At 40.7% G+C, this 13508-nt stretch overlaps 1 protein-coding gene across 1 annotated transcript; it reads right to left on the bottom strand.

Annotated features, from left to right (window-relative positions):
• Positions 1-1529: 1529 nt before the first annotated feature.
• Positions 1530-8752, bottom strand: LOC107792390 (uncharacterized). The gene is made up of 11 exons (XM_075250214.1): positions 8595-8752; positions 8272-8371; positions 7861-7922; positions 7537-7593; positions 6300-6359; positions 4512-4568; positions 4205-4247; positions 3811-3888; positions 2441-2765; positions 2212-2365; positions 1530-2111 (listed from the first exon to the last, which is right to left on the bottom strand). The coding sequence occupies exons 1-11, from the start codon at positions 8688-8690 to the stop codon at positions 2022-2024; spliced, it is 1122 nt and encodes a 373-aa protein (XP_075106315.1). The 5' UTR covers positions 8691-8752; the 3' UTR covers positions 1530-2021.
• Between the last annotated feature and the right edge of the window lie 4756 nt (positions 8753-13508).

The following is a 13508-nucleotide window of genomic DNA, read 5'->3' as shown; positions in this document are numbered from 1 at the left end:
TTTGTTATCTCATGACGACCTTTCTAGGCTATTTACCCATGATATTATGATATGACAGATATGTTATGTTGGTACTCGATTAAGTAAGGTACCGGGTGCCTGTCACGGCCCATCGGTTTGGGTCGTGACATCCCTCTATATTTTGAGACAGGCTTCCAGATAATGGTATGCAAAATTGTCTCAAGCTCTTTGCTCTAGAGGATATTCTCATTCTTTGAATGACTACTCCCAATTCACTAGGGGTTCTAGTTCTTCCTTGGTTATTTTAGCTGTGTATGTGGATGACATTATTCTTACAGGCACTGATCTATCTGAGATTTCATCTTTAAAGGGCCTTCTACATGAACAATTCAGAATTAAGGACTTTAGTTCTCTTAATTATTTTCTGGGAATTGAGGCTCTTTACTGTAATTCTGGAGTTCTTCTTCATCAAAAGAAGTTTATTCATGACTTGTTAGAGTCAGTTGACTCTTCTGCCTCTTCAGTTATTGTTTGTCCTCTTACTATCAATGAGAAACTGACGGCTTCTGTTGGTGATCCTTTGCCCAAGCCTGAAGAATATAGATGCTTAGTGGGCAAGTTAAATTTTTTAACCCACACACAGCCTGATATTAGTTTTGCAATCCGGCACCTTAGCCAGTTCCTGCAAACCCCTCATGTTCCTCATATGCAGGTTGCTTTACATCTCTTGCGCTATTTGAAAGGGACTTCTGAATTTGGGTTATTCTTCAGTCATTCTCCTGACCTTGCATTAAGAGCCTATTGTGACAGTGATTGGGCTTCTTGTGCTGATAGTAGAAGGCCTATCACTGGTTTTTGTGTCTTTCTAGGAGACTATTTGGTGAGTTGGAAATCTAAGAAACAACTTGTGGTCTCTCTTTCCTCTGTTGAAGCTAAATATAGGGCCATGAGTAAAGTTGCAGCTAAAGTTACTTGGCTCTCCAGATTATTGTTTGATTTTGGTCTTCCTTCTTCTTTTCCTGTTTCTTTATACTGTGATAACCAGACAGCTTTGCATATTGCTCGCAATCCAGTCTTTCATGAACGGACCAAACATATAGAGTTGAACTGTCATTTTGTCATAAGTAAAATTGGTGATGGGCTGATTAGCTTGGCCCATGTCTCCAGTGATGCTCAAGTAGTTGACATTCTTACAAAAGGCTTCCTGGGCCTGCTCATCATTTTTATCTTTGCAAGTTGGGGATTTTATCACCCTCCAACTTGAGGGAAGCGGTTAGAATATTAAAAGACAAAGGTTAATGATTATATTGGGCATATTATTGTAATCAGAATTAGCAGTGGCCCATTCTATGTTGTGTTAGTTGTAATTGGGCCACCGGGTCAAGGGTCAAGGCCCACCATTTATGTTTATTACTTTCATTCTTCTATGTACAGACAATTAATTCATTTTGGACAATAACGAGAAAATATCAAAAATGCAACATTCCATTCTCCAATCTTCATTTCTTCTCTAGATTCTCAACATCTAACAGTTTCACGCACGCTCAAGCATACATGCAATAGATATCTTCAGAGTGTTTTTATTATATAGTGCTGCTTACAAATTAAGAGAATAATATACAAACAACAGTGCGTCGAAGTAACTATCTATTGAAGTAATGTCAATTCTCAATATCAAAGTCTCAGGACCCAATACCCTACCACAAGGAAAAAATAGAAGAAGAGAGCGAATGTAGAGACAACCTCAGACTCTTGATATCCTAGACATTTTTTTGCAATGGAGAGACAAACTCGGATTCTTGATATTCTATACATCTTTTTGCAATTACATTGTAAATAAAACATTTAATCCTTCAGGGGCACAAGCATATGCCAATACCATCGCTTTAGAACCTAGTTAATTAGGTCAAAACCTTGTAGGATAGAACCTTGATTGGCGAAGCCATTAATGTCCATTAGCGGGCAAGAGAAAGAGCCAAATTTGGCGTATAGGGAGCATAACTTTCTCCGAGGGTCACATCATGTACAAGTAACAGTGTTTTCGCTCAATCTGTGTTGCTTCACCCGATGGTGTAAACCTTCACTACCTTGGAAGTATCACAGACGACTAGGTTCTCTGAATTAGTAGGAGTTGTGCATAGCCAATTCACCTGATTAGTTAAAGAGCCAATCATGAGATAAATATACAAAACAATCGAAGCATAAAGTGGGAGAGATAGAAATCATAAAAAGCAATGAAGTGAAACTCACTTTTCTGCTCAAACTTAAGCTAGAGCAAAGGAAATCGGAGCCTGTGCTGGTTTCACCAGTGATGAAAAACTTGGACCAATCCCATACTTTTACTTGTTTGTCATTGCCACCTGATATTATGAACTTCCCCTTGTCTCCAAATGTTGAAAAAGTCCTAATAAAATTTCGACAGAGTTAGTGCTGGCAGGCGCAGTAGATTTGAGCATGCTATGCTATAAAGAAAACTTACACACAGGATACAGCAGCAGTGTGTCCTCCCAAAGAGTGATCAAGGTGCAGGTCTCCATTTTGATTTCCATTTTCAGGATCAGCAGAAGAACTGCCAACTTTAGGGGCTGATTTAGAACCTTTCTTGGGTTTAGCTGAACTCTTGGACTTGACAGCATTGGGTTCTGACTCAACCTTTATTACAGAAACAACTCCATCACCCCTAGCCACAGCACAAATCTTCTCAAATTTATCCACCACATCAGCTTCAGGAACAGCCAGAGCATGAACGAAGGCAGGGTTCAAACATTGTCCCATATTACCTTTGTTTCCCGTGTCAAGTGTGCCTACAGGAAACAAAGAAAACGTTAACAGCCGATTTAATCAATCTGGATATATCAAGATGGCCATTTCTAGTACATTAGCTTGGCTAAGAGTACTGGATCCAGGTATGAGTCTGTCTGAAACTACATTCAAAGGTTTTGTATGCATTATGAAGGATCCAAAAGGAAATGCCCACATCAGTCCTAGATGGGTGAACAGAGGTAAAATGATGAGCGGGGGTTTGATTTTTCTGTTAAAATGGAGACAAGAGAACCAAAATACATGTCGCAGGCAAGAAGCAGTAATCATTTAGGTCTAACGTGAACTTGACTGCGCAGCAGGTTTTATTGAGCATTAAAGTAGTTGGACTGCACTAGAATAGTCATGAATCGCTTCTAGCCAATCTTGCTTAGGCGGATAACCTCGAATGTTGAAAAACCACTCTTACAAAAATTATGATAGACCTAAGTTAAGGGCTCTAGAATAATATTTAACACGGGAGGAAGATAATTTTTTTTTAATCAGTGAAAATGGGAGGAAGATAATCGACTATCTACTTCCAATTCCCCTTTCACACCACAAAACTGAACTAGCAGTGATGCTTTCCGAGCAATGGAGGATACATTTAGATATAATCCCAAATGTGGTCCATTTCTGTTCTCCATTGATACAAGACAGGTTATCTGATTTATTATTAACTCATTGAGTATTTCCGCTACCACATAACCAACACCATGGAAATGGAAAACAGAAACCAAAGTTACACAGTATATGCACTTGACTCATACTCCCGAAATTTATCTCTCTGAGAATCCATGTTTACAGTTTACTTATAACATTATTACTTTTATCTTATTTTGACCTACAAGGAAAATATTAGTACTCTCTCACACATATTAAACCATTACATTATCCCTTTTCAACTACTATATGAAATACTCAGATATGCAGTTCTGGTGTAGTAAGACATGCATTCAACTTGAGAGTATATATTACCATAGTAACTAGTACTAGAAACTGCAAATATACAAAAGAGTGCATAGTTACATAGTAGAAGGCTTAACCTACCAAAGTCCCAAATCGTCTGTGGTCGTCCCTTGGAGAAGTCCCATAGCACAAGTTTTGAATCAAGACCTCCAGTGATGACTTAAAAATGACAAAAAATACAAGATATTGTCGTCATCAGCTTATAAGAAACAATACGGGAACCCTATTCAATATCCAAACATCATAGGAAATTGAACAGAAAGCAGCAGGCTGTCACAACTTGCACATTTTATCAAAACCCTATGTACTACAACTTGCACATTTTTCGAAACCTTACATTGTTCCATTCATGTTCATTTATGTACGCCATTCACTTCAGTGTGTATGTGGGTCATAGGTATTTCTAGAGGGGGATGGTCAAAGTCGGGGGGGGGGGGGGATATAGTACTTCTGAAAATTTTGGTTCCAAACGTACCTTCCCAAGGCCTCCAAGGAATGAATTGAGCACTGCTACATATCTGATAAGATAGTTAAGGTCACAAATGATGATAGGTTCAGAATAAGAAAATGGTTCCCTATGTGAAGTTGGGGAAGAAAATTGGAAAAAGAAACATCACAGCAAAAATACAAGTAGGACTACTTCACATGCCAACAACATGATACAAGAAAGGAATAACAAATAAGTAGAATGTAGAACAATAAAATTTAACTAAAAAAGAATGACATGAAAAGATCACCATGTTTCTGGGAGAAACTTGTCACAGTTATATGAAAAAGGATACACTTGTGTGGCCAGCTCTCAATGTTTTGTACATTCGATTTTGGCGGATGTCAATGATCTGCAACACAAGTAACACTCAGATGTCCAACATACATACAGAAACAGCGAAACAGTTTTATCTCTTAAAAGTTTCACAATTCATCTAGAACATTCCAGACATTGTAGTAAGACCAACAAATAAACCAATATAGCAGAAATGTTGCAAGACAAATAGACGAATATGTGTGCATGGCCATTTATGTATCTATGTATTTATGGACCTCACTTTGTAAATATGAGAGGGGAAAAGAGGGAGAGAAATCGATATGAACATACATAAATCCTTCAAGCAATAGGATACAAGACAACGGAGACTTAAAAACATGGAGAAGACAAATCTTCTCCATTTCTATCGTCTGAACATTGTAATGATAAAGGTAGGTCTGCTTTCCACAGATAGCGCACAATTAATCAACACTCATAGTCCAGATTGGTAGTAGCAACGAGGTAAGTTGTCAGAGAGGAATATGTTGGAGCAGATGAGGACTATGAGGTGCGAAGGATGAAGTATTAAGAGGGTCTTCCCAACATCCAACAATTTTTTGCTTATATTGAATTTGATTTTTAGGTGAAAGGGAGGCAGCATTTTGTTGTCAACGAGAAGATGCCATAAGGATAAATTAAGCAATTGGACAAGTATGGTATTATGTTTGGAGAAAATAATGATGAACCCTCACCCCTGGTCAAAAAGCCTCATCATTGATGTGCATAATCCTCAGTAATTTGCAAAAAAAAATATTTCAGTAACACCATAATAGACCAGAATTACTTACTTTCCTAAAACTTAATAAAGAAAGAGGACTCCAAATCGTGATGCACAACTTATATCAGATCAAGACATAAGAATTTTTTTGTTTTTGGAGATGGACAAGACATAAGAATATTATTAGATAAAAAAATTTGAATCAAGACCCCAAAGACCGAAAATACAAAATTTTACAGCTAACAGAAGATACCATAATTCTCAATTTTCTTTATCAGGGCTAACAGCATACACCAGAATCTTGTTACACCATGAACTCAATGATATTAAACCATACTCGACCAACACTTTAACTACCTATCAGTGCACAGAATTGAATTAGCCCAAACCCACAAAGGAATAAAGCCAAAAGGCTAGATTTCACTTCCCAAGATTGAATTTTTTTTTTTTGGCACCCAAGGGTGTGGCCTAGTGGTCAATGAAGCCGGCGAGAACCATGAGGTCTCGGGTTCAAATCCCAGCGGAGGCACACTAGGTGATTTCTTCCCATCTATCCAAGCCTTGGTGGATAGAGTTACCTGGTACCTGTTGCTGGTGGGAGGTGGCAGGTATCTCGTGGAATTAGTCGAGTTGCGCCCAAGCTGGCCCGGACACCATAGTTATCAAAAAAAAAAAGATTGAATTTTTAGTTTATATTTTGGTAGCCAGACACAGAATCCGGGGACTTTGTGAAAGCGGGCATATTTTCCCATAAAAGCATAGATGACTTGCTAAACCTGAAAACCCTAATGACGCTTCCTCTTAGAACAAACAGCTATTTCCTGTTGGGAGGCCACACCTATGGCATAGGCTTCCACAACCTGTAACTTCTTTTAGACAAATTTATAGCTGCTGCATTTTAATATAACAAAAATTCCATGAAGAAACAAATATGATCTCGACCTGTTTGTTGCATCCACCACTCCTGAATCACTACCATGCACTGTAAACTAAGTGGATTCATGGCATTACATTATAGAATACAATACACACATTTAGCTGTCCTACCTTGACATCACCACTATCATCTGCTGCAGCAAGGAACGATGACTTTGAGTTGCAAGCAATCTACAGAACAGAAACATTAAGCACTCAGAACTATAATTGGTATTGTTTGAAAATATAGTACAACTAATTGAGGCACCTGAGATACGACCTTATTAGACAATGTGAAAAGGAAGATGGGTAAGTATCAAATAAAAGAATGGACAAAACCTAATACTTATCCAAATGAACAAATACAGCATAGTTCGTAAATTTCTACTTCTAAGCCTGTGCAAGGTGGATCTGTTGGACATGAAATTTAGGCCATAGAACTAAAACAGAATTGGGTGCAAATTGGCAAAAAATCAACAAGGGACGTTTCTCAAACAAAGCCCTGTATTTTACAAAATCTCTGTTAATGTGGACATGTGGGTACAGTGTATTGTAGAGGGTACCCACCTATTAGTGTTGGGGTGGTTGAACCATAATCATTTTACAAAATAAGATAGAGAGATAACTGATGTAACACTTTCCCTTGGTTTCTGCACCTACTCCTGAAATTATGTCCAGAAGCACCATTATTCGGGTTTGAAAAGCAAAGTGATCGATAAAATTTACCATGTTGAACTGGCAGCCATTGACGCAGGAAGACTCCCAAATTGCTTTTAGCTAAACTCCATGAGCTAATGCTCATAAGAGACCAACATCAGGTTAAGAGATAAGAGTAGAAAATAACTGACACATATAGCTGAAGTGTTAGGAATCAAATTCCCAAAATACTGGCAAGTGCTTGAAAGAAGGGGAGCCTAGGCGTAACTAGTAAAGTTGTCGCCATGTGACCAAGAGGTCCGGGGTTCGAGCCGTGGAAACAGTCGCTTGCAGAAATGCAGGGTAAGACTAAGTACAATAGACCCCTGTAATCCGGCCCTTTCCCGGACCCCGTGCATAGCGGGAGCTTAGTGCATCGGGTTGCCTTTACTACAAGTGCTTGAATAAGAGGCTAGAGGTTAATAAAGAAGGTGCTGAAGATAGCAAGACATTGTATTACCAATTGAACTCATGATAGGGCATATTCCTAATAACATGACTAGTGGATAATTACAAGAGGAGCACAAGGCCAGATTTTGGAAACAGGAGAATAATGTAAAATGTATAGTGCAAAAATCCATTCTCAAACGGTAGGTAACATCCAATGATATTGACAGTGAGACAAGCGAGAAAATATAAGGTTAAAAGAAAAGAAAATGAACAGCAATCAGACCTGATTTATCTCGTCCTTGTTGTAATTGTAACTGTGCAACAGTTTCGATGCAGTAACCTACAAATAAAATTGAAGTGGATAAATAACAAAATATTTGTGTCCTAGCATCCAAAAGTGATAAAAGAGAATAAGTGGAAAGAAGCCAAATCTAACCAAGTTACAGCATAAAATTCAGAAGGAAAAGCGTTTTGATCAGACAGATACTAGTAAGGGTCTAAAGTAGCCATTTACGAGTGCCAGAATCACACAAGAACTGGTAAATTATAAAAGCCCGTTAAGGAAATAAGTCATGGGAAAGCAGTTGTGGAACAATGATAACATTACCATATTCACATCAAAGCAGTTGACTTCATTTCCCGAGGAGACATAAACAACATCTTCATTTCCTGCACCATGGATCACATGTTTGAGATTAAAATTGAAGGCTCTCAAGAATTTCAAGTTATGCTATTAATGCCAGCCGAAGGTTATCATCCCTCCAACTAATGTATTTCAGTGCGGAAACAGAGATGTCAAAATCAATAATTTTTTATTGCCAATAACTGTTTTAAAAATAGCACACTCCATTATTTTGTCAAAATGCAGCCGCATATTCTTTTAGCTGGAATGTTCAGTGTTAGTGTCAGAGTGGTAAGAGTCGGAATATTGGAAGTTCTTGAGTTAAACACATTTTATTTAATCACACAATACCAATTAAATAAGAAGATTAGTGAAACAAAGTAAAATATCACAAACCTGGCTTGAAACATAATGATGAGACTGGGTTACCATTTCCAACATCCATTGTAAAGATTCTATCTTTGCACCTCAAATCGAACCAGCACACACACCCATCCTATTATTTATCAGCAAGAAAATGATCAAATAAGCAAATGAACAAAAAGCAATAGTCGAACTCAATGCACTTTCAATAGAATTTCAAGACTTTCAATCACAAAAGTCAAAATTGAGCAGCTAAAACAACCCCAAATGGGCTATACTTCATCTGGGTGTCTCATAATTAATGTGATTAAGCTAGTTGAAGAGCAAAGTGATATAGAATATGGAAAAGGGTGCACCTCGGCTGCGGTGGCAATAACACCAGGGCGGTTTTGGGAGGCGATACAGCAAGTGGTGCTGGCTTTGTGACCCTTTAGCTTTCTTGGTTCCTCCATTGTACTCCAGCTCCTTTGAGTTTGTATCTCCGGTAATAAAAAAAACCCTTCTTATACCCTAATGGGTGGGGGCTATCGGACGATGTCATGTTGTTAATTGGTCAGGAGAAAATATTTATTGCACTAAATAATATGTTAGGCATGTTTGACCAAAAAGTGTTAAGCTTTTTGTTAAACTAATTAAATAAGATGGTGATGGATAAATACTAGTTAAATATAATAAATTCTAGAGACTAATACACATCAATAACTTAAACTTGTATTCAAGGTTATTTAATACCAAGGGGATGTTTAATGGTTTTGTTATGAATGTATGAGGAGTAATGACAAGCAATAAATATAATAGATGACAATAAATGTAAATAGAGAGAATAATTCACCCAAATATTTAATGAGGTGGATGATTCTCCCTCTGACAATGATGTAAGACAAATAAATGTGGGAATATAGAAAGTTTTCTTGGATCTGATGTGAGAAAGCTTGGGACCAACAACAAATCGAATCTTTTGTAAAGACAATGTTTGTAGTTACTTGAGAGTCAATTTTTTCATCTTATCATATAGAATATTACATGCCTCTTTCTTCTCTGTCTATTACTACTTATATGGGACATATACCTTACCTAACTGAAAGTACAAGTGCAGAGAATATTCTGTAGAATATTCCTTTAAAATATCTTATTACTATACTTGTCGTTTGGGCTGATCTAAGTGCTCGACCTCGACCCTAGCCGCTCAGCTCGCCAATACGTTACTTCTTAAACATGACCTCGGCCTAAGAAGCTCTTAGTTATCCTCTCTTAGACAAGATTCCTCTGATCAGATTTTGACCCATACAGTTAGTCCCTCCGCCCGTCGGGGTTGTCTTTGGACGAACTCGATGGGCGGACTTCACCAGTTGCAATTTGACAAATTTGAGCATGTTGGCCGAAGAGTGACCCTTTTATGGCGAGGTGATGACATGACGTTTCAAGAGCCACAACTGATTGACGCATGTTCCCAATACGTTACATCGTTTCCCGCGCCTCTTCCGTTTCGAAATCAATGTGGTGGCGTTTGACTTTCTCGATCAGGGTACCAGTATTCTTATAAATAGGGATGAGAATTCCTCATTTGAACTGCTGCATTCTTAAGCATCTGAAACCCCTAGCTTCCCCTTCTTCTTTAAATTTCTTGCATCTTTATCTCTCCCTTCTTTTAGCATTTTCCGCCATTATTTTCCCGTTCACCTTTGCACTTTCTTCTCATATACGTAATCAGAAAAATGGCTAGTGCATCTTCTAACCTTGAGGGAGCCACTGATCCTGTCGCGTTGGCTGTGGACATGCCTTCTCATGAAGAAGGAGTAGCCATTGTAGAAGATTAGAATTTTCCCACTGTGGATGAGATAATTCCATGTTCGGGGAGGATCAGGTCGGACTTCAAGAACCGGCCTGATGATGATCCTAAGCCCGTCGTTTCTGAGATGGATGCGGTGTCGCTCATTGCATTTGGGCTAAATGGCGAATCCCAGACCATGTAGAACTTGTTCCTACTGGGAATGACGTAGCGCAGATACATCGCCCAGGGTAATGCGCATTCTATTCGTACCCGTTTGTCGTCGGCTATACACTTCTTCTTCCTTCCTTGATGGAGGACTTACGCCGCTTTTATGGTGTATGCCTTGCCCAGCTCTCCCCATACATATACAAGCTTTTCCTTATGCTTATAAAGTACGCGGAGCTGGCCAACCGTGGGATTTCTCTCTGTCATCTGTTTCACCTCTTCGCCCCAAGTTTCACAAGGGTATGATGATACACCTTCTCTACCCTGGGACCAAGGGACTGGTGGTGAAGATGGATGATAAAACTAATCGCCGCTTTTGGGCCAATTTCTTCTACGAGAAGACGGAGCACATGGTGTCGAACCCCAACGGGTTCCCCGAGGAGTGGAACTTTGCTCATAAGTGTTTCTCCCAAATGGCTGTTTGTTGTTTCTTTTTGGTGATCTGATCGTCCTCCCTCTTCTTTTCTCTCTTTTTTTGTAGCCGAGAAGGATCCTCCTTCGCTAGTCACTGACATTCGCGACTAGGTGAGCCAAATTTTGTCTCATACAGTGGGGATTCACGAGTGGTCGTAGTTTAATGAGAGGTTTGGGCGTAGACCTTCGGCCAATGAGTCATTGTGCTTCGATCTTAGTAATTTTGACCTTTGTACTGTCCTTTCTTTTATTCCGATTTCTACTTAAGTCTTTCTTTGTTGGTAGGTCGGAGGGCTTCGAGGAGGGCGAGGGATCCTGCTCCTGATTTTTGTCAATCAAGTACTTCGACCGGGCCTATACTTGTTGTGGCTACAACCGAGCCTGCTCATACTAATGTTACCTCTCGAACCCCGGCCTTACGTGGGCCTAGCCACCAAACTGTTGCCCCACTAGTGGAGATTCTAGTTTCTTCAGTGTTTCATTTAGTGGATGAGTCATCGTAGGGCGAAGATGAAGAAGCTCCGCTGAAAAGGCGAAGGATAGAGGTTGACGGCAGAGTGATCGAGGATGAGGAACCTGCGGGGGTGAACCGGAGTTGACCACAGTTGAACCGGGGGGCAGTACGGCTTTGGACGCAGAGACCATGCCTCCTTTGGTCGTGGAGATCGCCTCTGTGGAAGGAGAGGAACTACCAGAGGCGGTTGCGGTCATTCCAAGGGTTGATCTGTCAACGTCAGAGGAGAGGCGAAAAGAGTGGTCGTACATGATTACGAATTCAGCTCCGATATCGATCCCGAGGAAGTGAGAATATTCAACGAAGGGTTTACCCGGGTGGAGGTGAGAACGGATGGGTCTTCTCGCTCGATCGTAATCCCTTTAGACTGCGATTTGTTGGAGGATACGGTGAGAGTGGTCCTTTCCTTTGCCCCTCTTTGCTCCGCTGTCGAGAACAGGACTCTTCAGGCACTCAAGGATTCCGACTTGTCACTGGGCATATTTGGGATGGATCTGAGGGTGAGTTTCCTTCCTCATTATTTCTGCATTTCGCGTCCTTTTCCTCTTTCTATCTTTACTAATTTTTGGATTTTCCTTTTTCCTCTCTCTTTTTTTAGACTTTCATTTTTGAGATCGAGAGCTCTCGTCGGGAGGAAAAGCAAAAGGTTGTTTTACAGAAAATGGTTTCGAAGTACCTCTGATATCGTGACAAGTACCGTGAGATGCATGCACGGTTCAGAGCAGGCGACAACCTTCAATCCCTTAGAGTTGAATTGGACCAGAAGGACGAGGAGCTTGTGCAAACTATTAGCAGATGCAGTGAGCTTGAGGGGTTGCTTAGGGCTAAGGACGATGAGCTCGAGGTGAGCCAGGGGGTCATGGCCGAGTACGTCAACCTTCAAGCGCAGGTGGCGACCCTGTGAGCCGAGCTTAAGCAAAGCTCAATTAGAGTTGCCGGCCTGAGTGGTGAGTTGACTGAGAAAGTGGCAGAGTTGGAGGGGACCGAGGAGGCCTGGGTAGCGGCTTTGGAAAAGGTGGAAGCATTAGAGGACTCTATCTGCTTCCTTAGGTCTGAATATGCAACTGATCCGGAAACGGCCGTGCTAAGGGAGCGCGGCTTGATGAGCAAATTGGTGATCTTGAGAGGGATGTCTCGAGCCTAAGTGATCAAGTTGTCGCTCTTGAGGCCGAGAAGGCACGGTTGTTGGCTCGACCTTCCTCCTCTCATGTTTCTGCTTTCTCCAAAGTTCCTCGTCATTTATACGAGATGTGGATCCATGATGAGGCTCAGGTGGACATATATAGAAACTTGATGACGACGGGGAAGGTTCCTGAGGCCGATTTCGAAGATGCCCGTGTTAAAGCACATGACGCAGGCTTGCCTATGGTTATGACCCCGCTACACCGGGGACCGGTGATAATGAAGAGGACTTGGACGGGCTTGCATCTGATGCTTGGTATGACAATGTGTATCCTGATGGCAGGGGTGATAGTGGAGATGGTGCTGCTGGACCAGGCGGTGAAGGTGGCGATAGCACAAGTGGAGGTGATGAAGATGTCGCTGCTGGACTGGGCGGTGACGGAGGTGATGGTGAAGGTAGAGATGATGTGGTGTGATGCTTTTGTACTTAGTTTTTTTTCTTATTTTATTTCTTTCTCTCTTTCGATACGCCCAAAGGACTTCGGGCAATATCTCTCTCCATTTTCCCTTATCGTCGTTCAACCTTTTTTTTTAGATTCTGAATGATGGCCTTGTTTGTCGATTCGGCCTGTCCGTTCCCACTAGGATGATATGGCGTTGACAAGATCCTTTTTATCTTGTGATCTTCGAGGAACTTTGTTATTTTGTTGTCGCTGAATTGTTTTTCATTGTCGTATACGATTTTGGCATGTGATCCCAAATGAAGTCTATGACTTCTTTTTCTCTGACTTTTTCGAAAGCCTATGCTTCAACTCACTTAGAGAAATAGTCAGTCATAAATAAAATGAATTTAGCTTTACCTGGGGCCGATGGCAGAGGGCCGACGATATCCATCCCCCATTTCATGAACGACCATGGGGATAAGACACAATGAAGTTGCTCCCCAGGCTGGTGGATCATCGGTGCATCTCTTTGGCATTTGTCGCATTTTCGAACGAACTCCTTAGTATCTTTTTCCATATTGACCCAATAGTACCTTGCTCTAGTAACTTTGTGAACTAGTGACTCGGCACCGGAATGGTTCCCACAAGTACCCTCGTGAATTTCTCGTAGGACGTAGTCGGTGTATCCTGGACCCAAACTTATTGCCAACGGCCCATCGAACATACTTCTGTATAATATTTCATATTCAGCCAGTGTGAATCATGCAGCTTTCGTTCGCAG

Source organism: Nicotiana tabacum, chromosome 3 (genome assembly GCF_000715075.1).
Source record: "Nicotiana tabacum cultivar K326 chromosome 3, ASM71507v2, whole genome shotgun sequence".
NCBI classification, from domain to species: Eukaryota; Viridiplantae; Streptophyta; class Magnoliopsida; order Solanales; family Solanaceae; genus Nicotiana; species Nicotiana tabacum.
Note: the sequence above shows the minus strand (reverse complement) of the source record. Positions and strands in the feature narration are given on the sequence as shown.